Here is a 24,373-nt window from a genome sequence, read left to right as displayed (position 1 = left end):
TTTTTATCTTGAGGTTTATTTAAATCTTGACTTTTCTACTGAATTTTCAAGTGTTATCACCCAAAACTGATTATAAACTCCATGACAACAGAGACCTCTGCCATTGCCTCACAGCCACTGGAGACTCAAGGGCCATGTACAAAGCAGGCACTGAATACACATTGTTGATTTGCTGTGCTTTACAACGTTTTCACTCTTGTAATTACAAAAATAAAACATCTCACTCCCCAAAGGACTGTTAGCAGCCGAGTCTGTCTGCTTGGTGTGAGCTGACGATGTGAACATGAAGGAGACGCAGGCGCCGGGGTGGTCAGGCCAGGTGCCCAGCAAGCCTGGGCGGCGGGAGGCTGCAGCCTTACTGCCCGACGGCGCCTCCGCCTGCTTCTTCTGCCCGCTTTTTAGTGGGAAACATGCACCCACAGGGACAGAAGCAGCTCTTCACGGGAGTTCCCTTCAACACTTCATCAGAGCGTAGGTTTTGTGAGATTGTACCCACAGAGGGACCTTAGAGACGATGACACTGGACGAGAAGCCGTGATGTGCGCTCCGGATCCGTGCCTTTCAACCTCCCCTCCCTCCGTCATTTCTCACCATCAATGGCGCCTTCCTTCCTCCTTCTCCTGAACCACATTTTCCTGCTACGTTAACGTCCACTGCTCTCCTGGCTTTCTCACTGTGCCTTCCTTCCTTCCTTCCGAATCTTCCCTCGCCCTCCTTTCTACCTGCCTCCCTCCCAGCCAGCCCCCCATGCCTCGACTCCCTCTCCCTGCTCTCGGTACTAGTTCATAACATGAGTCAAAAGACGAGCCCACTGCACTGTGACACGGCAAGGACGCTGGTCATGCTGCACTCACAGTGGCTTCAGGGACATAACGGGGGCACAGGCCAGTCTCACGGGAGTTTGGATGTGGAAAGAACAAGCATGAAGCTAAAGAAAACAAACCTAATTCAACTCACGTTGTTTCAAGGTCAGGTGCTTGCCAGGCACTGGATGTACAAAGATGACTCAGTTCCCTCTCTCAGGGCCTAAGATTCGGGGCAGACAGAATCCTGACAAGACCACTGTGTGTCGCTCGGGATGCCAGCAGCAGCCAGAATGACGGATGACAGGCACAGGGGACAGTGTCAGCAGAATGGCACAGGGGTGGCAGGACATTTGAGCTGGCTGGTACTGCTGACAGGGGCACGCAGGCCTCCACGGTCACTGGCTGAGGACACTGGGTGTGCATGCTTGGCACAAACAAAACGAACAAAGTCCTTCCCTTCGGAGGCCTACAGAAGAGTCACAGGGGTAGGTGTGCAGTGAGCACCTTGAATATGTCAACTGAGCGAGGAAGCTCAGGTGAGGAGAGGGGTTCTGGGAGCGGTCGTCATGCCCACATCTCTATGGATGAGCAAGGACTCTTCCTGGGTCATCAGCTACGAAGTGGGTAACAGTGTCTTCATTAGTGAGGGAGGAAGCAGCGCTGCAGCAGGAGGCTGAAGGCCTGAACATGTTAGGTCTCATCTGCTCTGGGTGGGGCAGAGACTGCACCTCACTATCATGTTCAGCTTGTCTCAATGGTACCTGGGCCCCTCAGGGAATGCTCATCAACTGAAAGAGGGCTCTGTCACTCCCAGAGGCCTGTGCCAGCTTCCCTGACTGAGAGTCGAAGCTTCCTGTACCCTCAGCCCCAACCACACCAAGCCTGACGAATGCTGTTAAAAACCCATCAGAAAATACAGGTAGAGAATCATTAGTTGCAACAGGACTTTGGAAATGGAGCAGCTTTGAGGATGGTGCCTGCTAGCCCACACAGGCTCACACCTGAGGAACAGGTGTTCTCTTCCCCAGGGTCCCCGGGAGCCCCCAAGAACGAGGTCTTAGCGCCTCTGGCGCGGGCCCACCTGACTTGCTGTCCGTCCGCGGGTCCATGATGACGAACTCGGGCCGCAGCTTGCTGACGCGCCGCCCCTTGAGGATGGGCACGAGCCCACCCAGGTACTCCAGGTAGAGCGTGTAGCAAGGGCCGCCCACCTCCGGGTCGTCCTCCGTGCGCTTCATGGTGCAGTGCAGACGCTCGTTGCCGGCCGAGGGGTAGCTGACAAAGTCTCGCATGTTGTTGGGGTCTGGAATTGGGGGCTGGAGGCAGGGCAGGGAAGGAAAGGAGAGAGCAGGGGTCACTGGTCACTCTGACAGAGCTGGCTGGCTGCGTGGGGACGGTCATCCACGTGACGTCATCCACGTAATGTCCTGACAGAATTACGAACAGTGATTCGTAATTCTGGGAGCACATCACAATCTCCTGGAGCTTTTAAAAAACCACCTAAGCCAGGATCCCACCTCCGACAATAACACGGGAATCTCCGGGCGTGGCCTGGGACATGGATTTCCTAAAAACACCCCAGGGCGTTACTGTGCAGCCAGAGTTGAGAGTCACTGGTGCAGAAGCAAGACCGCAAAGCAACTTGAAAAGGATCACAGCAGATTCAGAAACTCTGGTGTTTCAGGAAAAAAAGTAACCAACTGGTCCATCTACTACTCAGAAGCAGAGACAGAAGACAGGGAAGAGCCTAAGGTTGGAGGAAACCTACACTTAGACAGCACCTGACAGACACAACCCATACCCTACCACTGAAAACACAGCGGTCTTCACGTTACAATCAGTACAAAGACGGCTGACACCGAGGGCATGGGGGAGGGGTCGCCCCCTCCTCAGCACAGTGGGGGCAATGGCGGCCCAGGGATCAGACCATTCCCGTAACTCGTTATGGAGCAAGTTACTCAATGTCTGGGAATGTGTCTCCTGCTTCCTTAAGTGGGACTAATGGCAGCATCTGCCAGGACGTCAGGATTGAATACGAGAGGGATCGTCAGGACGACACAGCATCAGGCTCAGATCCTGCCGTTGCCATGAGAGAGCTGATGTCCGTCACACGAGGTGGAATTCTGCAGGGCCACACCCTTTTACCACGTGACTGTGCCCCTGCTCAGGGTTGCTCGCCCACCGTCCCTGTCTCTGCGTCCTCTCTGCATGGGTGGGAGGAGGGGGGGAAGGGCAGGGGGCTGTACCTTGATGGTGGGGATGAAGGCAGTGGAGAGGTAGGAGCAGAGGCGAGGGGGCAGGCTCAGCTTGCTGATGTCCTTGTCGTCTCGCAGGGCACTGGCAATGGCCTGCTGGCACAGCAGCTGCAGGCTGGACACCCGGTGCTCCACACGGACCACGTACAGGGCGGGTCCTGATGCCATCAGCAGCCTGGAGTCCCGGTGGCCCCAGCAGATGGAAATGATGGGGCGCTGCCGGGAAGCGAAGGGAGACTACACATAAGCTTTCACTCTTGTAAGCAAAGGAAGATCATGCACGCTGTCTCAAGCAAAATTAACTGACCCAATAGTTTCTGAGAATATCGGTTTTAAAAAGTACAACAGAGAATGTTAAATACTACATTATGAAAATTTAGTATTTTCACTGAAAAGTAGTTAGATCCTCAGGCCAGAGCACGAACAGAACATTAGAATAGTTTTACAAAGTTCTCTTACAGGTATTATCTCACTGAATTGGGTGCCATAAAACCTATCTTAGCTCAGTGTAACGATGTTTCTTCCAGAAGACGCAATCAGCTTGGGGTACAGTAATCCATATCCTCACTAAAGCTCAGGTCATCTGGGTCCCCAAACAATCGGTGGTGGTTCCCATGGATTGGGCAGGTGGTGAGGAGGCAGACTGGACATCCCTTCCCTTTGTCCTGACAGAAAGCATTTCAGAGTGAAATCCACACTGCGTTTGGGGCAGGAGCTGTGTGACCTGAAGACTTACGTAACCCCTGCAAGTGTCCTGCTTTCTCAGGAGTAAAGTGGGAGCTGGGAGGAGGAAAGGAGATGAAGGTGTCAAAGTGGTCGTGGGGCCCCTCACAGGTCAGAACCCACAGATGTTAACTCACCGTTGTTCTCAGCCGTCCTTGAGCTGAGGGGGCAAAGAGAGAAAGTAGAGAGCTATCTGGAAAGGGGCGAGAGAGGGGAACCCGGCTACAGTGGTGGCCTTTCTCAGGGTTTGTGGCCACCATTTGCTTTGAAAAGGCAGACTGACATCTTAAGGTGCAAGTGAGAAACTGCCTGTTCCGGAACCCCCGAGCTCAGGGGTGCCATCCAAGGAAGGGCAGCCGAGGAACAGGAGGTCAGGGCTGTAATAAAGAGGCGGCGAGAGAAGCGCTCATTCTGATCCAGACAGACGGGGTTCTAATTTTATGAGGTCTTGAGGGGTTTCAAAGATCAGAAGTGGGGATACCCAATCTTTTATATGCATGACAGGCAGGAACAGAATTTTCGCAACACTTTAGTGACAAACATCAAGATAAAAGGAACACATGAAGACACTTGCTTAAAATAGCCTCCAGGGTCAGCTAATCCTGGTTTCAACTTGAATACGAACTGCCAGGCTGAAGATAATTCAGCTTCCATTTCATCAAAGCGAGGCTGGGCAGCCGCTGGGCAGGACCATAGCCGCCACCCCCGGAGGGGGACCATGGAGCCTGGAACTTAAGTCTGGGGGCATCCAGAGCACTTCCAAGATGGGCCTCCTTACAAGAGGATCCCACACAGAGGGCAGACCCCACAGAGGGTCCTGCTAATTCAGAGCAAGACTACTCACTGCCAAAGACAGGGCAGGTAACACATAAAAAACACACACAAAATTTTCTTTGGTATCATCAACCCCTGTAAGTGCAGATCAGGACAGAGGTTCTATTAATACCAAAATCATGATTAATCTTAAAGATATACCACCCCACCAACTTCCAGTCTCCTAAAATAATATTTACAACCTAGAGCTCAAGTGGTGAAGAACAGTTTTCAATCAGCACAACCTGACTGGTTGGAACTGGATGCCAAAATGCCAGACACTTCTTTCCTCCAATTTCCCATTACTTTTGGGTCTCTCTACCTGACATGCCAATGGTTACAGCACAGGGACTGTTACATTTCTCTTCCATCCCCTCCCCTCCGCCGACTTCTGCTTTTCAGAGTAACTGCCTCTGTGTAATAGTTGATTACAGGGTTTGGGAGGGTCTTATATAAAATTATCATTGTGATAAGTATGTAACTTTTATAGCTTTGTACAAAGGAACTTAAACCAGGTATACAGACTTTCAAACTGGATAAAAATCCTCTGTTACCTTTATATGTATAATCACTAGGCGTCGTAACAAAAAGAACAATCACGTCTTAAAAACTTCCTACGTCCGACGGCACACTAAGTTACCTTGATAGGCACATGCATCTCATGTAATCCCAAGTCTACCAGGAGGTCTCCGTGCTCTCATTTAACACGGGAGGAACCAGAGCTGGAGGCTGAGTGACTTGGTCACAGGCAGCAGCGGGGGAGCTCCGGTTCTCACCACGCCTCCTGCCACACAGGTGCTCGTCTTACGGCCTCTCTCAAGTGTCACTATAGTGACATAACCTCGTAAAGAACGTGTGATTTCCCACTAAAAAAATTTAACTGTCAATCACAAGTAAAGTAATAAACCCAAATCCTCCCCTCAGTTCTCTCCTGAATCCTTTTGGTCAAGGCTGTTTTGTTTAGAAACAAACAGAACCACCTATCTGTAGAAAAGGCAAACAGACCAGGGCAGAAGCTGCAGAAAGAGCAAATGGATAATGGCTGGGATGATTCATTATGGCAGAAAAGAATCCGCAGGTCATATGGCCCCACGAGGAGAGAGATCAGCCACGCAGCACGGTGAGATGAGCACGGAACAGCAGCAGGAGGCACATCTCATAGGTGAGGAAGGGCTGTCTCCCCCACAGGCAGTGCATCCAGGAGGAAAACAGCATCTCAGCAAGAGGAGTGAGAGGACTGGAAGGGCTGAGAACTAGGCCCCAGCCGGAAAGAGCTGAAATTCTTCAGTCTGGAGAAGTGAGGCCCGCAGGGTCTCGAAGGAAAAACTGGCGTCTGGTGCAAGGTTACCAGGAAATCCCTTCTTCTAAGAGCAGGACAAGAATACATAGTGAGCAATCCGGAGTGCAGCGCTCTGTCACTTGCTCAAGCCAGTGATAGTTTAGTCCAGCACCAGGCAGGGGCGGGTAGCATGCTCATTTCATCTAGTTTTTACAGCATATACTCCCTGCACGACAATAAAGTATAAAATAAATACTGGTACCTTTGCCATAATTCTTAAGGCAGTATTAAAAAATAAGAACTCACAAATAGTGAGAGCGGCCCTCTCGTTTGAAGAGTCTGAGGTATCTCTGATGTGGGGAAACGGGTTACTGTAATGACTGTTGAGTCCAAGTCCGGCGACAGGCCCGCGACCCCTCAGGATCCCTTTAGTCCTGTCGGCCCGTGGAAAGTCCTGTCGTGGGGGATCTAATGCACAGCACGGCGACACAGTCCACAATGCTGTACTATACCCTCGCGAGTTGCTCAGAGAGTAGATCTTAAGTTTCCTCACCACAAAAAAGAAGTGGTAAATATGTGGTGCGAGGTGATGGAGGAGCTGGGTGACACTATGGCAGCGATGGTGCTGCAATATATAATTGCACCGAACTCACATGCTGTATGCCTTCAACTTATTGTGAAATGTCAACATAGCTCAATAAAGCTGGAAAGAGAGAGAGACGAAGAAAGGATAAAATGCCTCACGCGCGGACACGCGCTACTTCTTTTATCCCATCTCATGTCACTTCCTGTTGCTGCTCCGTTTCCTGTGCTGTTTACTGTACTCTAGCCTACAAAGGCCTGGCTACAAAACACTCTGTTGCTGTGGAAATTCAAACAAGAGTCAAAGTGCCCCATGCCGGTGCCTGCAGACACGGGGGTGAGGCTTTACCCAACAATTCCTGCCACCCGGTCCCCTGGGGCCACGGTATGTGTGCCTGCAGCCCTCGCCCTGGCCTCCCTGGGCCACCCACCTCCGGGGATCAGCTGCTGCTGAGGAGAGAGGCACCAAGTGATGCAGCCCAGTAAGACTGGGAGTGCTCACAGGGACACACAAACCCAGTGCCCACAGGTTAATGCTTCTGTTTGAACAGCCGCTGTCTGCTGGGGAAAACTCAGGTGTATATCTCTTTCTCAAATCACACAAAACAACAATTTTTAGGAGTGATGGCCAGAACTGTGAAGTTGGTAACATTCAAATCCTAATTTGCATAGGGAAGTTCACGTATCTTGCGCATCCAAATCGGAGGCAAGGGGGAAGAAAGCATCTGCTTTTCAAGGAGTGTTAGTGAGGTGGCAAGCCAGTGCTTTGGTGAGTGATGCGACAGTGAGAGACCTCGGGGGCCGGAGGGGTGTGTGGGTCACCCACAGGCACGCTCAGAGACACCGCGGGTTCGGAGGGGTGCGTGGGTCACCCACAGGCACGCTCAGAGACACCGCGGGTTCGGAGGGGTGCGTGGGTCACTCACAGGCACGCTCAGAGACACCGCAGGTTCGGAGGGGTGCGTGGGTCACCCACAGGCACGCTCAGAGACACTGCGGGTTCGGGTGCAATAAAGCGAGCACGCAATAAAGCGAGTCAACATCTTTTGCTGGTTGGAGCGTCTTGCCTTGAATTTGTAAAAAGTACAACATCTATGAAGGTCAATAAAATTAAGCACAGTAAAACGAGGCATGCCCACATAGTCAAGTGTCCTCTCCAGAATCTCCCTGTCTCAGTGCCCGTGCTGAGCCGTTTAAAAGGGGTGCAGGTGAGTTTGCTCACATTAGCTGCCACTACAGCGTGGTGGAATGCAACCGTCAATGGCTGGCTTCAACCCCTATGGCACACATGCTAAGTACCTCCTGACCTTATCTCCTGCCACTATACGATACAGGTGCATCCGTCCAATCGTTTGTTCATCTACTGAGCTGTCAGTCAGTCATTTGGTAAACATCTGTTAACTGAGATGCATTCCGGTGTTGGGAGACTGACACTGAATGAGATAGCTCCTGCCCTCGTGGAGCTGGTGTTTTGAGGTGAGGGTTGGGGGAGAGAAATACCTTAGTATCTCTGCACGGACTACTTGACAATGTGAGGTAATAGAAATGCTACGAAGTAAAAACAGAGCAGAATAAGGGGTGAGAGAAAGAGCAAGTGGGTAATTTCAGACAGAGGAGAAGGCAGCTTCAGTGGAGGCCTGACTAAGATGATGGAGCCCATTTATTTTTTTAATTGGAATTGAAAGCTTCCTCACTATATTACTCTTTTTGTATATACAGCAGTGAATTGGATGGAGTCTTCTAAAAATTTAAATGGAATAAAAAGCAGGGTGTCCTTTCTGTAACTAAGATAAGCTATTCAAGCAGGATTAAAGTCAACAGACAACAAAAGGGTCAAAGAGAAAGAAAACTGGCCCAAGAGCAAGGAAACAAGGCTGTCCAAGCTCACGCTTTCTGCTGGTGGGGCCCTCGGGCCGAGGCCTGGCCACGCGGCCCACTCAGGAGTCTCATCCCTGTAAAGGTCACTGCAGCCCGTCCCTCCCTCCTGCAGCTCCCCTGGGAGAAAGGTGGGATCTCTGATTCAGAGGAAATGCACTTCAAATGTCTAACCGCCCCTGGAAGAAGGGGATGTCAAATACACAAGCGTGTGCAAAGAAGGAAAGCTTTCTAGAATAGTTTGCTTTTAAATAGACTAAGGTTTAAACAGACTGGTCACCACAAATTGTGTTAGTTGGAGCCATGGACAGTTTTGAATATTAAGTCACAGTGAGATTCAGCCACCAACTAAGTAAAGGGTAATAAAAGCTAGCTCAGGCTTCAGTCACCCAAATCTGTTTTAAAAGAACACGCCATGGGCCCGTCGAGTGGTGCACTGGTTAAGAGTTGGCTTGGGAGTGCCAGCTCTGAGCAGCAGGACCCTGGTTCGGCTCCCACATGAAGGCCAGTGATGCTGCGCCCTCTACAGCTAAGATGGTGAACAACAGCTCGACCTGGAGCTGGGCTGCTATGAGTTGCTGGCGCCGGCGTAGGCTGCAGTGAGCTGCCATAAGCTACCGTGAGTGGCTGGCAGCCAGTGTGAGCTGCTGTGAGTCGCCCTGAGCGGCCGTCCAATGGCTGGTGAGCAACTGCCTCACCTGGGAAGAGCGCAATGATAATACCAACATGGGCCAGTGAAGCAACATCCTCCACAACTAGACTGAAGAACAAAAGGACAGCAACTTGTCTGTTCCCCTTCCCCGATTCCTCAACGCTGTTCCCCTCCCCCAATTACCCAATAAAATCTTTAAAAAAAAAAAAAAGAGTAAAAAAAAGAACACCACTTTGTATTTTGTAAGCAGCAACCCAGGAAAGGCTTTCTCATCTATTTACAACAAACAACAGGAAAAGCTCACTTATAATTGAAAATTATGGAATATAAGGTGACCCCTCCCACTTGATTTTAATGCAAAAAAAAAAGTTCATAAAGCTAAAACAAAACAAAACAACCAAACAACCAACCAGCAACTCAGAGCCAAATTACTGAGGCCTAGAAACTTCAGTCTGTTGCAAACTCTGAAAATCTGTTGTCAGGTTACCAGATATGCAATTATATATAGATGGTCACAGATTATAGCTAATGAGATAAATTACAGGATTTTCAATTACAACAGGTAGGAAAGAAAGGAAAATAAATTATAGTATAGTTCCTTATAAGAGCTTCAGCCACAGGCATCGCTACTATAGAGTAAATCAGGAGAATCAATTTAAAAGCCGAGCCTGCTGCAAGTTTGTGCCTGGCAATGGCTCTGTACGCAATAACCTACAATCTAATTAACTTGGAAATAAATTATCCAATCTAAGCTGCATTAAATTCTTTTTATAAACAGTTCAATAAATTGCCTAACTTCCTTCCTGTTATAAAAATGTCCCTGTCCTTGGACTCCTTGGATAGCATAGCACAGATAATCTGTGATTTTAGAATCATTCTAGACAGGAGTTAAGTTGGTGCTATATATAATTAATATTGTACTTGATTTTTAACAGCATCATTATTTAACTTAGTATTTTTGAGGCAATTTTTTTGCAATGGCTGAAATGGACCTTCAAATAAAAAATTAAAAAAAAGAATCAATACTTTACTAAAATGTTGAGACACTGTATGGATAGTTTTACCCACAGGAAGTTCAGCCAAGCCTCTCTCTTATCCCTGAGCCCCAGATATAGTTTAAATTCAAGACCCATGTCACTTTCATGTGATGGCTGATGAGAACTTCTGCAGTGGCTAAGGCCACCGAACCGCTTACATTCTAGGCACAGAAATATGAAGAAAGCATGGTGTTTGATGTTAAGAAAATAAGACAAGTAGACAGAAAAGTGTAACAGATGCCAGAGGCATTACGCACCTTGAGGGTTCATAGAAAAGAAGGGTCAAAACCGCTGGGCGTATTTAGAAAAGAATGTGATCTGGCATTAAGGATGGGTTTCCCCAGCTGAGGTGGCAGGAAAGAGCATTTCCTGCAGAGGGAACAGCGCTGCCAGGAAGGGTGTCCTGAGTCACACAGAATAGTGGACAATGCCGAATGTTCTTGTGTGTTTCAGCACTTCAGCTCACAAGCATTCTAGTAGACACAAAAGCCTTAACTCAGAAGAGCTGAAAATTCCCACCCTCTCCTTGTCTTCCAGCTAGGTTAGGGATAAAAAGCTGGCATGAGATTTGATTGAGAAGGGCGCATAGTCTACTGGTTCAAATAGCCAACAGAAAGAACTAAAGAGAGCATATATTGACAACTGTCCATCCATCAATCCACTGAGCAAGTATTTCCTGAGCACCCACTATGTTCCAGGCAATGCACTGGCAGTACGGTCACAATTATAAACAAGGTCATCTCTCCTACAACCCCAAATCTGCAGGGACTCCATGCTTATTTTGCCACACACCTTGGCCTCATGCTAATGACCTCAACTTGACTCTCTTCCCTGGTTCACCTCATCACTCAGAACCATTTCATTTCTAACATAGGAATCTGCATGTCCTATCCAAACACAACTCCCCATCCTGTTTTTTATCACTTCCTCTTGAACACGCCCATCATGACTTCACACTTCCCAGTCTCAAGTCATAAGGTATTAATATCTACGTACCCAGATTACCTGGCTGCCCATTTCCATAACATCCCTAGTGGTTCCCTAACTTCCTTCGATTTGTCTGTCTTTTCTGCTGCATTAACCTTCTCAATTCCTAATTTTAGGCAACCTGTACCACCTCTGCCTCTAGGGATTGGAGAGAAGGCATGGGTAGCAATGACTCACTTTAAAATCACACTATCCAACTTTAGCCAGGACGTAATTTCCGTTTATTATCTTGAATAACTCCTGTGTCATATTCCTATACACTAGTGCTTAGGATTCAGTGCCAGCTGCACGGCAGCCCCTCAAAATATGTTTGCTGCATATTTGAACAAATGAGCAAACAAATATACTTAAATGCCCATAGAAGATATTGCATTGTCAAAAGATTATTCAAGTCCTGTAACTCAACAACAACAAAAAACAACTAATCCAATAAAAAAACTGGCAAGGTTCTTGAATAGACATTTCTCTGAAGAAGCACAAATGGCCAATAAGCACATGAAAAGGTGCTCAACGTAGCAAATTATCAGGGGAATACAAATCAATGTCACCCCACACCCATCAGGAAGGCTACTATAAAAAACCAGCAAACAAGTGTTGGTGAGGTTGTGGAGAAGATGGAACCCTTGCCCACTGCTGGTGGAATGTAAAATGGTGCAGTTGCCATGAAAGTGTGGCAGTTCCTCAAAAAATGAGAAATAGAACAACCTTAGGATCCAGCAAGTCTCTTTCTGGGTGTTTATTCGAAAGGACTGAGGGCAGTGTCTCAAAGAGATATTTGAACACAGCAGCATTATCCGTAATAGGCCAAAGGTGGAAGGATCCCAAACACCCACTGATGGATGAATGGATAAAATGTGACACATAAATAACACGGCATAATAGTCAGCTTTAAAAAACGAAGGAAATTCTGACACAACGTGGATGAACCTTGCGGCATTCACTACGCTCAGTGAAATAAGCAGGTCACAAAAAGACCAACACCGTGATTCCACTTACATGAGGGATGTAGGGTGGCCAAACTCATAGAAACAGAATGGTACAGAGTTTCAGTTTCACGATATGAAAGAGTTCTGGAGATTGGTTATACCATAATGGAAAACAGTTAACATTACTGAGCTGTACACTAAAAAATGGTTAAGATGGTAATTTTATGTTATATATCTTTTACCACAATTTAAAAAAATATGTATTTAAATAATTAATGCCTGCATCTAATTAAAAATTACCCCAAATCTGGCAGACCTGCCTCTCTGATGAGCTGGGTAAGGTTAGGACATAAGTCCCTAGTTTATCATCCCCACCAATCGTCCACTCACTAGCAGCCCTGTCTCTACTAAACCCCGCTGAGAATTTTATCCTTCACTATAACTGACCCTGAGCAGAAATGAACTGGTCTACAGGTTTCTGGGACATAAAAACAAATAGAAAGGTCTTAAAGACCTTTAAGCTTTTTAACTTACTGTTTAACAATAACTTAGTTGAAACATAGAAGTATATCACTGGCACAACAAACATAATGCAAGAGTGAATAAATGAAGATTTAGCGTTTACTCTGCAAATTTCTGATTTCTACTTTAAACGGATGATAAACACCAGGTCACTCTGCTTACTGTCCACTCATTTGACTCACTGGGCAACGGAATCAAGTATTTTGGTTATAAGGCAAAAATGTCTTCCTCCCCATTTCTCCTGGTTTATACCCCATAATTTAATTCAAGTCAACAAAAGATTAAAATCTGTCAAAGACAATTACAATGAGTGTAACCAAAGCACAAGTATTCAATGGCGGACACCAGTGCGCAGCTTCTCAGTCGTGCCTTACACACATCCTTACTTGCACAAGTGTGTCCAGTGTGAAGATGTGCTCCCCACGAACATTGTAGAACTTGACCATGGCACTCTTCAGGAGAGGGCCATTGGGCAGGTCACCAAGCTGCGTTTGCCGATCCATTCCAGCGACTGCCAGGAGGTCTCCCTGCGTGCACCACTGGGCCACCACCTCTGCAATCACAAAGAGCACACGGTCAGCCTCAAGACAGGACCGCCCCTGAACTTTAAGAAGCTGAGCAAATGCAACAGTGGCTCTTTCCCCTTCATTCGTGAAGACATTAGCTATCCATTTCTCCGAAGACAATTCAGACTCTATTCAGAGCAGGTGCTTCTTACATAGATAGAAACAGCAGTTCCCCTGAAACATAACTAAATCAGGCAAAACCATACATGACAAAGCTGGCATGTTAAACATCTATCTCCAATACCAGCATTTCCATAATGGGACTTGCACAGATCTGAGACAGCAAGTAAGACGGTAAAACCCACGACTGGACGTCTTGGCTGCTTTTCTCACTGCTGTGTCCCGCAGCCCCAGGGGTGACTCAAAGAGGTAACAAATGCTACAAGTAAAAAGCAAATCAAGCGCAAAGCCCAAGTTTATACTCATTTGATTTCTGTGCACCACAGGACAGGTAATGGACACATCTGCCTCTGAAGGCCCTGAATTTTAGTCAACATTTGATGATGCTGTGGGGCTTAGAAAAGAAGTAAATACCGTATTTCCCCATGTATAAGACACGCTTTTTGGAAAAAATCTGGGGTCTAAAAACTGAGTGTGTCTTAACAGTGGTTGTAGATATTTTTTACTTGCATTTCCCGCTTTTTTCGTGCTTGTTTTTTGTGCTCATACACCACTGTATAAGACGCACCCAGTTTTTAAACCCCAAATTTTTCGGAAAAGGGTGCGTCTTATACATGGGGAAATACGGTACTTCAATTTGATGGTAGTGTTGTCAAATGTTCACACTGGAGATGTGACGTCTACCTACAAGTCATTCAGTGCTTACAAGAAATGGCTATTAAATGGTTTGTCTAACCCAGGGGTCAGCAAACTTTTGAGATGGAACCTACCCAAAGAGCTGCATGTGGTTCGCGAGCCACAGTTTGCCAACCCCTGGTCTAATCCAAATGAGAGCAAGTTACTTATTCTCGCTGGTAAAACAAGCTGTTAGTAATAATAATATTTACAGCACAATTTTGCTCCCTCAAGACCCTAAGATGTATGTGGCTTATCCAGAGATCCCTGCAATCTGGAACTCAGGGGCCCATTCTGCAGGGAGGCTGGACAGGGATGCATTTCAGAGCTGGGTCTAGAATTCAACAGCTCCTGAGCTCTGTCAGGTCACACGTGTTCTCGGCATCCCTCCTGTTCACATGCAGTACTGATGCTGACATGAACACCAGCCATTCTGAGGTCACTGAGGTTCTTAACATCCCTTGAAGACTGGACAGTGGCCCTTGAGACAAGATGGCTCTCGAGCTCCAAGGAAGCCAGAGCTTGCTCATCAAGTCAGCCACAGACAGAAACTAGAGAGACAGAGGAAGCAGGGGGCTGAGCGGAAGCAGCTGTAGACAAACATAAAGAAAAAACTCCACAACTTGAGAGAGTGAAAGCATCAAACAAAAGGAGCGTTTTTCCCCCTCCTTTTTCTTACAAGAGGATATGAATACGGTTGAGTGCAAACCATGAAATGAAAAATAACTTAAAAGAATCAAATGCATATCCTGGTGAATAAGATTTTTAAAAAGATGACAGGGAAGCTACAGCACTGCCGCATATACTAACTTGTGCTCTGGAGACCCAAATGCCTCCATCACTCTAGTTGAAGAGACCGGTCATAAACATGAAACTGAAATGACCTCTCAGGATGGTACCTTTGGAAACACAAGGAAGTCAAAAGGAGGAGCAGCTAACACTAACAGGTAAAAATAACAAAAAGATGGAGTCAACCGTCGTTTAGGGCAGAAAAATCACTGCAATTGTGCAGAAATATCATTGCAACTATGCAGAAATAGAGGACAGCACTCAATTCCCAATACTCCTCAGCTGACCCACTTCGGTCAAAACGTGGGCGAGTGAATACCTGCACCATTCTTGCTGTTGTGTATTTAGTTTAATAAGACTCTTTGAATTTTGTCACAAGCTGGTTTTTCCCAACAGAAAAGTGGTTGTTGCCCTGCAGGGTTGACCCACACACCGCCACATTCAGAGATGGCTCAAAGACAAGCCCTGAGCGCTCGAGGGGGTTCTGTTTACTAGGTGGGCGCTATCTGTATGGGTGAAGAATGAGCCCAAATATTTACAAGGAAACACCCAGGGATTTCTTTAATGCAGCTGAGGGATAGAGTGAAGAAATAAAACGGAGTCAGCATGGTCAAGCTGCTGAATTATTAAAATAAAGTGGGCTGGGGCATGAGGAAACGATTCTATTCTTGCTTTAACTACTCTGGGAATTTAAACTCCTGCAATTTCAAGTCCTGCATCAAGGCCTGGACATACCTCAAACCCTCAGATGCCATGTGAGTGACCTCAAGGAGAAACTGCTCAATTGTCCAGATCACTGGACATCTAAAGATGACCATTTTAGACCAATCCAGGGGCTAAGAAAGCAGGACTGATTCTTTTTACTATAAGAACCTTCTGTTTTTTTTTCTCCTAAATCAGGACATGAATTTGTAAACATGTACCACCCCCCACCCAGAAGGACATAAATTAATCACTGGAGACAACTTTAGCCCCTGACTTATCAGCCAGAGAAGGCACATGACAAACATTACTAACTGGCCTTAACTTTCATTAGTGTCCCATGTATTTTCCTTCCCACAATTTGCTGCCCTAGACATTTAAAGTCCTTTTCCCCTGTTTTGTCACCTCTCTAAAATGTATGTCCTTTTGTTAGCATGCTATGTAAGCCCAAGTTCTAACTACCCCTGTGAGTCGCTCATCTGAGTGCTTCCATGGTAAGCACAATGCTCGTGTTAACAAACTTCTGTTTGTTTTCTCTTGTCAGTCTGTCTCTCAGTCTAATTTACAGTCCCCAGATGGGTAGCAGGAAAGTTCTTCCTCCCCTACATCAAGAAAGAGTAAAAGTCACAACAAAGGGTAGAAGCCCTAAGTGAGCTAAACCAATTTACGATTCATTGTATGGTAGAAAGAGGCCCCCAAATTTGAGGTTCTCAAGAGATTTTTCTTCAGTGCAGAGCTTGCTCAGGAAATGTCTGCAAAGCAAAACCACCCCCGTCCCTCCACATATGAATCTGTGATGAAGATGAAGTGTGACAGGTGGTGGGGAAGAGGGCTGGTCACAGGGACCATGAGCTATCCGGCATCTAAGTTCTTTTGCACGTGACATAAATTACAGCATTGGTGATAAACTAAGGGATATCATGAGTCACCTTTCTTTACTGGAAAAGTTCTCTGATGGTACTTCTTTGAGACAAGTAACAGAGAAAGACTAAGTGGATCAGATAGGAGTTAGGACAAAACTCGAGTCAACAAATATCCCATTTGGGAGGGCTGCTTTGGGTCACCTCCTCCCCAAGTCACCTCTTCGGTGTTCTGAATCCTCTGCCGCCAACTTGGTGGGAATGTGTTAGAGGTGCCGCTCCAACACGATCTAGTCTGACAGAGAACAAAATAAAACATCCAGGGAATAAAAACTAAAGTTCCCATAGGTAGGTAAGATAGTGAAAAATTAGAAAAATTCACCCTATACAGAATAAAAAGGAACTAAGTGGTAACTGTGTTCTTTTCAGCCCTGATCAAATATTATACTTAGTAGAGAATGAAGTTCAGGATTGCAGAGCTAGAGTCAGGTTCTAATGAAATTAACGAACTTGGTTAAAGGGTTTGAAAATAGAATTTCTGAAGGGAAAAAATAGAGCTTGGATTACTAAATATATGGGAGAATTTATGATGACCATTCCTATATTTCGGCTCCATGAAAGACAGAAAATTCAGAAAAATCCCAAGGAACTAAAGTTTATCATCATCACAAAAAAACACTCAGCTCCTAACAGGGCCTATTTGTGGTGTGAACAGGGCTGTCTACACAGTCCATGACCCTCAGGAGTTTACAGGCTAAACAATTCCTTACAATTAGAGTTTTGAAACAGCAAAATGGAACACTCAAAGAGGGAGTATAACTTGCTTCTAAAAATATTCTCTAGTTTTAAAGTAAAATTAATAAGTGCTTGGGGGGAGGTGCTGTCAGGTATGACGCATTCCAGACAAGCAATGGTTGGCTATATGGATTTGACTCTCTCCTTCCCCGGGGCTCCTGAATTACTCAGCTTGTGGCCATGGCTCTCTGGTCTGATGGCCAGTTGCGAATGACAGTAGCAGCGGACCTGAAGGTTCTGGTTTGCCCCTCCCCTTCTCATTCAGATTATGGTCAGTCTCTGTAGGTCTCTGTAACACCGAGGACCAGAGGCAGCCCAGGAATTTCTACATTACACCATTTAGCCCTGAAGAGACAGAACTGTTTTTCCAAAAACACTCATTGGGGTCATGTCATGCCATTAGTCTTCTCAAACTGTAAAACTCAGAACACTCCCAATGCCCATGGACACCGGTTTTCTCCAGAGATAACAGCATTTCATAGCGGCTGTCAGGAAGGGATCAGCCCGTGACTGCTCTTCACATGAATGCCTCAGTCTGGCAACAGTGGAACCTCCGTAAGTCTGCCTAGGTAACTTTACTGCACAACACTCAGCTCCTTAACGAGCCTTAAAATGACAGGGGCTCCTGTGTAAAGGTGTCTCGTGCACCAGCTGCTGCTGTCCAATACTGTGCAGACCCAGGGCCAGCCAGAGGCAAACACACCACACACCCGAGAGGCCCATTCTTGTCGTCGTGGGAGAAGAGCAGGTGAAGGTGAAGACTGACTGTCAGAAATCCCTCCTCTAGGCAAGACCAGGTAGCAACTTGGCAGATAAGCAGAGGAGCGAGAAGAAATGACTTTTACTGACAGACTCCATTAAGCCCGGAAGAGGTCACTGCAGAGGACGAAATCAATAAATACCAGGTGTATGAGTGACACCTGGCCTGGAGGGCTGCTCCATGGGCCTGGGGTCACAGACAGCCCTCCGTACCTTTCAGCCCTGAGCGGATGACAGTAGGAGACAAGTCATCGTAGTTGTTCATCAGGCTGATGTCCCCCGAGGTGAAGCTGACGGTGAGCAGCGGCTTGATGTTCTGCACCGGGATGGGATATGCTGCTGGGCCATCTGTGGGGACAGAGGAGCTGAGTGAGAAAGTGGCAGCAAGCACGTGAGCCCAGTCCGGGCCCTTGACACTGCGATCCTGCAGAGCTGGAGAACTGCCCGGGAACGCTGACCCGACTCTGGGCGGGGACGTTACCAACTAGGCGACCCTCGACACCACCCAGGACCCAGGCAGTGAGGGTGCCCCCCAGAAGGCCTGGAATGAGAGGCAGGCCTGGGACAGAGTGGGGGTCCTGGGGCTCTGCTTTGTGTGTGGGAAATTGTGTGCAAAGTTGGTTAACTTGTAGCTAATGTGTTCTTTGATTCTAATGACATGTCAACGTAAATTATTTGACCGTCATATAACATACAGGGACGGTGGGAAGAGGGATGAAAATGTTTTCTTAACTCTGGCCCAACATACAAAGAAATATTGCTTTTCATCACTAAGTGCTCCTGTGTTGAATGTTATGGGAAATGAGTGGCCACAGCAGCCACCGTGAGTTCTTGGTTGAGTTTTGACCATTAGAGACCCCAAATCTGGGCAGAAGGCGGAGCTTGGACGTGGCTCCTAGGAATTCTGCTATGTGTGCAGTGCACAGTCAGCACAGAGAAAAGCCCGCTTTGTCCACTCAAAGGAATGCTCATCACAAGCTAAAGAAGGGGCCACCATGGACCACACTCTGGATTCCTCCACATGTTATTTCAAAAAGTAAGGGCCAGTCCCTCCCATGGGCCAGGGTGAATCAGGGCTCTCAGAGGGTTCCCTTGGGAGTCACACCCTCACCAAGCGCATCTCTGGCACCATCCGGCTGGGCCTGCCTGACATCCGCCCTCCACATGGACTCAGCCGCCTGCAGAGGACCCCCAGTTACTGCTGTCCCTTGCTTCACCCGAAGATGCTGCAGGTACTTCCCTGTGCATTCACACACCCTAGGCCACCAGGAAAAGCCTGCTCTATCGGAAAGGCAAACCCCCGTCATCCCCAAGTCAACCCACGGCTTCTGGGAAGGGCAACTGACTGCTTAGAGCAGCCCCAGGCACTGAATTCTGATCTTAGACTTCCTCTGGACTTGCTTCATAACCTCGGTCTCTGATCGCGTTTCTTCCAATAATAAGTGGGAGTAAGTAAATCTGCATTCAATCTAGTCAAGTTCTGTTTTAAAAGTACACTGAGCCCAACCACTGATTTCATTACTATGACGCTAAAGAAACGGTCCACGTTTCCCTCAGGCTGGGTCCTGCCAGGAAGTGCACGGTTACCTCACAAACGGATCTGTGGGCGCTAAAAACACTCTCCCTCAAGACCCACCAACCCTGAAACACTACCACTGGTCTTAGCTTTTTCTCATGTGTGAATATCATCTTCTCCAAAAACAAATAGGAAGAAAAACCCACACACAAGAAGTAAACATGTAGGTGTGTGTCTCTGGGAAGCACGGCATGTTACCATGTCTGGGACAGGAGGGAGAGGCCGAACGGGAGCAGTCCAAGTCCCGATGCGCAGGCGCTGACGGACGCGCTTTTAAAGCTTCCCCTGGACCAGCCCTTCACAGGATGGGCACGCCCCAGTCACAGGAGAGGGCAGGGATGGTCTAGCACGCACCCATCAGCCATGACGGGCACTCAGCACGCAGTGTGAGCACCGCGGCCCGGCTGAGGACAGGAACGTGCAGCAGTGTGATGGCTTCTAATCAGGGGCCATTCCTGCCGCTGTTTCCTAACATGACACCCTTTGTTTAAGAAAAGAGGTGGGTGCAGGGAACAGGACACTGGTGACGAGCAAGACCCTGAGTGGCCAGTGCTGAGCAATGACACGGCTGGTGGCCGCACCAACGTCACGGGCTTCTGCCTTCCTCTGGGTCTCACACACATTTGAGGGTAGGATACCCCACCAAGTCGGAAACAACCCTCCATTACTGGATGCCACTAAGCTGATGTAACATCTGGGGGGCTGTGGGGTGGGGGTGGGGAGGTGAGGAGCGGGTCCTTCTGAACTGAGAATGGGAAGGGCTTCTGCCTGAGATAAAAACAGGGGGTGGGCGTCGGCCCAATGCACTGGACTCCGCTCAGGGCAGAAGGGACCCTTTCCTCACACCACTCATGCTACGGGGCTTAACATCAGGGACGTGGAGCAGCCCATGAAGTTACAGGAACAGTACAGCATGTTCATCTTCAGCCCTCTCCATTCTCACTGCTCCCCAGGGACACAGAAAGAGTCCTAAGTCTTGTTTTCTATCTTGGGAAACGTAAGCTCATGGCGCTTCATCAGCCTGCCCAGTGATAGTGAGAAAATGGACAGGCAGAGGACAGACAGTGAAATCAACAAGAGACTAGCCAGACCAGCCTTGCATTCTGGTCCGCGAACTCTTCCCGGAAAATCAGGGTCTGAGCCTGTGGAGGCCTCGGCCCTCCTTTCTCTGAAGGGGCTCATCCCCCATATACACTTGTCCCCGCGGAGCAGCGAGCTACCTTGGGGTGGGGAGTAGTCGTCGGAGTCCGTGTCGCTCTCACTGCTGTCCTCCACCAGGAAGGTGGGGTAGTTCCAGGACATGCTGAGGATGCCGTCGGACTCATGCAGGAGGACGTGGGCCAGCATCCTGCCATGGCAGTCCATGACGATCACCTGGCCGTCCGCCGTGCCAAACAGCACCTGCAAAGCAAGGACCAGACCACTGACGGATGGGGGAGGCCACGGGTCCGGCCAACCTCATCGCCTCAACTTGCTTAGGAGGACAAAATACATTTAGAGCTAAAAACCAGACTAGTTAACTAACTGAGGGGCTACACAAAGCATTAAGTAGGAATTTAGCTGGTTGTTACTGCAAGGATTTCAGTCCTCTAATACGGAAACGTGACTAACAGCACAATATATTCGTTATGTTGTGTGTACATTTTGAAATAATATAAGCAAATTCAGTTTAACTTTTGTGGATTGTTTTTGCTTTCTTGTTTTGTTTATTTGGGTTGGAGGAGGAGAGTTAGGAAGTGGATAATATTCATTTATTTTTCTAGAAATTCTAGTTAAGAATTTCTCAAATTTAAAAGAAAAAACTTGGGTGTATGTTAGAATAAATCAATCATCCATGGATGTTTCAAGAGAAAATACATTTGGTTATGTAAGCATGTTATCCAACCTTATTTGGAAAAGAAGATGCTCCTGAAATAGTTTGTCTAATGTTTTATTTCACTGTGAATAAGAATGGCATTAATGTATTAATTAATAATTGATGTTATACTGTACTAATGGCATTAATGTATTCATTGAGTGCTGACTTTGTGCTAAGCACTACACTAAAAGCTGTGCCTCATTAATTGCCAAAATAATTCTGTGAGTTAAGTACCAGCACAGCTGGGATGATGCTCGGATGGGCCGTCACAGTGGTATGCTGAGGGCTGTCCCTGGGGAAGTCCCCGCATGTCCCCAGGTCTGGGAGCACACACTGAGGACCGTGTTGGGAACGCGGGCAGGCACGCAGCAAAGGAAGGCAACACAGAAGCATCTCGTAGCCACTGGAAGCTCCCTGACAAGCTGTCATCCAGGCAGGCGTCCCCATGGCGAACCCTGGGGCCCAGGAAGCAGGACCCTCCACAGGGAGCCACAGTGGGCCTTCCAGTCTCTGCGACTGTGGCCATTAAAACTTCCTATCGTTTGTGTCTAATGACATCCATCTCCCCCTGAGCAACTCATGTGACAACCATGCCATCTATTTCCATTTCACAGAAGCAGAAACCACCTGGGAGAGGTCAAGTAAGTTGACAAAGTTGTTCAGTGGTCAAGCCAGGGCTACTGACTAGAAAGACCAGGGTTTACACAACGGGAAAGTTACTTAAGGCTTTTTACGTCCTTGCCTCTTTCTGCTTTTAAGATTTTGACAGTAAGCTTGGGGGCAAAGACTGTCCACAGCTGAACCCCTGGCACCTAAAAGAGCTCTGAGTACACAGTGGCACACACGAAGTATTTGTTGTTCAATGAATGAATTAAAGCCAATGACAATCAAAAGGCAATTTTAGGACATAAATGCTGATGATTAAAACAGATTAGCTGCAAGGGAAGACATATTTCATTTTAGTAGTAATAAGCGCACAGAATTTACAGAGCTGTTAGAATAAATCAATTTCTATCAAATATTCCTTTAGATCTGATCAACATTTTAATGACTGAAAACTGAAAAGAAAAAAGGCTAAATCATTTTCCCCCAGGGGCAGTGATGAATTTGTCAGTGCATGCTGCTTAAAGGAAAAATAGACAAAACTAACAGAACACAATGAAAATCATTTTAGGAAAAGCTGAGTTTTTGGCTGCCAAGAGTGAAAATAAGTATGGACGGCACGTCTGCAAGGACCTCGGGGACCAGGCACAGGGCTGGAGACCCTGGAGGGGGTCCAGAAAGCTCCAGAAAGGCAGATGCTGAGTGTGTTGGTAAGCAGTTTTAAATGATGAGCAATATGGAACATGACTTCTTGTGACTTTAACTGAAACGTACAATTGACATATTTCAAAACAAAAAAGATGGGTCAGAACCCCACTGCAAGGCCCATGTCACAGAGAGCAGGAGAGCAGGCTTTTCTTCTCTGCCTTTCCGCCTTCTCACTCATTTGCTCTGCACCTTGGTGCTGGCTGAGGGGTGGGTCCCTTTATCACTTAGTGGCTTTTTGGTTTCGATAGTGATAGCTCATTTGAAGGTAACAACAGCAAACAATCATTCTTCACAAGGACTTGGGATTGATATATATCAATCCCAAACAAGTCCCCCCGCCCGTGCTGTGGGTTCTCACATCACCCCACATTGCAATTATCGCCACTCTCCTATCTTCACTGCTTGATTATCTGATTTCTGCCTGACTCCCACGCGGGACCGTAAGCTTTGGCGGCCTGGACCACGCTCCCACTATCTCCCCAGGGCCTGTCATATTAGATGACACATGGCAGTAAGTATTTGTGAAGTGAGGGAGGAAATGATGCTGCACTGAGGCATCTTTGCAATAACACTCACATTTTCCCATTTTAGAGAAACAGATACCAGACGATAGAACAGATGCCTAATTCCTGAATAGAGGACCAATGTGACTTAATGAATTATCAGAGCTCAACATTACAGTCAAGTAAAACAGAGCAGAAAACCAGCCCCCCAATTCCCCCCCCCCATTAGTCTGCTGCAACCACAGCTTTCTTGGGAAGATAATGCGCTGTTAAGATGGGAGACAAGGAAAAAGCAGCCCCAACGGTCGAGTTGTCAAGCAATGATGGAAGAAGTGACTCTGTTTTGGAACAAGAACGTCACAGATAACTGAAGAATCTGATACAACACAAAATCAGATTTTAAAAAATCTGTTACAAGTTCTTTTCATGCCTAATTACTTCCAATGAGATAAGGCTTATGTGAGCCAAGGACTCCAAGAGAATAAGACAGACAAGTCTAATAATAATGAGTACTCACAGGGGCAAATGCATCAGTCTCTGCCACTTTTCCCCCCTAATTCGGGTGCTCTGGGTAGAGTGGTGCCAGCTCCCCCCTCCTGGGCGGTCTCCTCTCATAGGCTTGGCCCGAGGTGCCCTTCTCTCTCTAGGAATCAGGGTCATGTCAAGGACCCCATTCATGTCAGCTCCCTGCCCAGACCTCTCCCTAAGCTCAGGACTCACATCCAACTGCCTACCTGCCACCTACCTACCCCTGGATGTGTCAAAGGACCTTCAGGGTCAACATGGCCCAGGTGAAATGTACAATCTCGTCCTTCCCCAACCAACTGACACACACGACCAGGTCGTCTTACAGCATGGTGGCTCCGTCTCATCTCCGATGTCCAGCTTCGACGTCACGTGTGAAAGCTTTTGGGACCCTCCACACAGAATTAGCCTCACTCTAACCATGGATCCCACAGCCCTCTGAACTTCACTCTGTTTTGCATGTCTGTCTTTCCCATGACATTGTGAGCTTCTCATGGGCAGGTCTGCACCAAGATTTTCACATGCTGCCTGTCACGAGTGGGTGCTCAGTAACTATTAGTAAATCAGTTTCTGCCCAAAGCTTTGGCCTTTGCCCAGGTTTTCCTACAAATGAAGGAAGAACTTCCTGAATTTCTTCTTTAGGCTATAAACCAGTGCTCAAATCCTCCTACAAAACTGGTCTCTAAAATACTTCCAATTACACATTGATGGTGAAATGATGTAAATTTCTGTCTCATATTTTTCCTGCTGTTTCTTCTGTTGGGCTGCAGGCTTCACGTATGGACTAAGGACAGTGCTCTCTGCAATGTGAACACCAAGCACCAAATTAGGCAGGAGGAACCTGAGGGTCCTCAGGTCAAAGCAGTTCAACGGCTAT

At 47.4% G+C, this 24,373-nt stretch overlaps 1 protein-coding gene across 2 annotated transcripts in view; it reads right to left on the bottom strand.

The window, feature by feature from the left end:
- TULP4 (TUB like protein 4) overlaps window positions 1-24,373 on the bottom strand; it is a 195,693-nt gene that overhangs the window by 22,144 nt on the left and 149,176 nt on the right. Inside the window, exons 5-9 of one of the 2 annotated variants that reach the window (XM_019630765.1) lie at window positions 20,520-20,700; window positions 17,937-18,071; window positions 12,844-13,010; window positions 3,053-3,277; window positions 1,888-2,122 (exon numbers count right to left, since the gene is read on the bottom strand). In XM_019630765.1, coding sequence (XP_019486310.1) covers window positions 1,888-2,122; window positions 3,053-3,277; window positions 12,844-13,010; window positions 17,937-18,071; window positions 20,520-20,700 — 943 coding nt within the window. Of the gene's footprint in view, window positions 1-1,887; window positions 2,123-3,052; window positions 3,278-12,843; window positions 13,011-17,674; window positions 17,763-17,936; window positions 18,072-20,519; window positions 20,701-24,373 lie in introns of those variants that run through there. The other variant, XM_019630766.1, reaches the window with a different exon arrangement.

Source organism: Hipposideros armiger, unplaced genomic scaffold, assembly GCF_001890085.2.
Source record: "Hipposideros armiger isolate ML-2016 unplaced genomic scaffold, ASM189008v1 scaffold_940, whole genome shotgun sequence".
Taxonomy (NCBI): Eukaryota; Metazoa; Chordata; class Mammalia; order Chiroptera; family Hipposideridae; genus Hipposideros; species Hipposideros armiger.
Note: the sequence above shows the minus strand (reverse complement) of the source record. Positions and strands in the feature narration are given on the sequence as shown.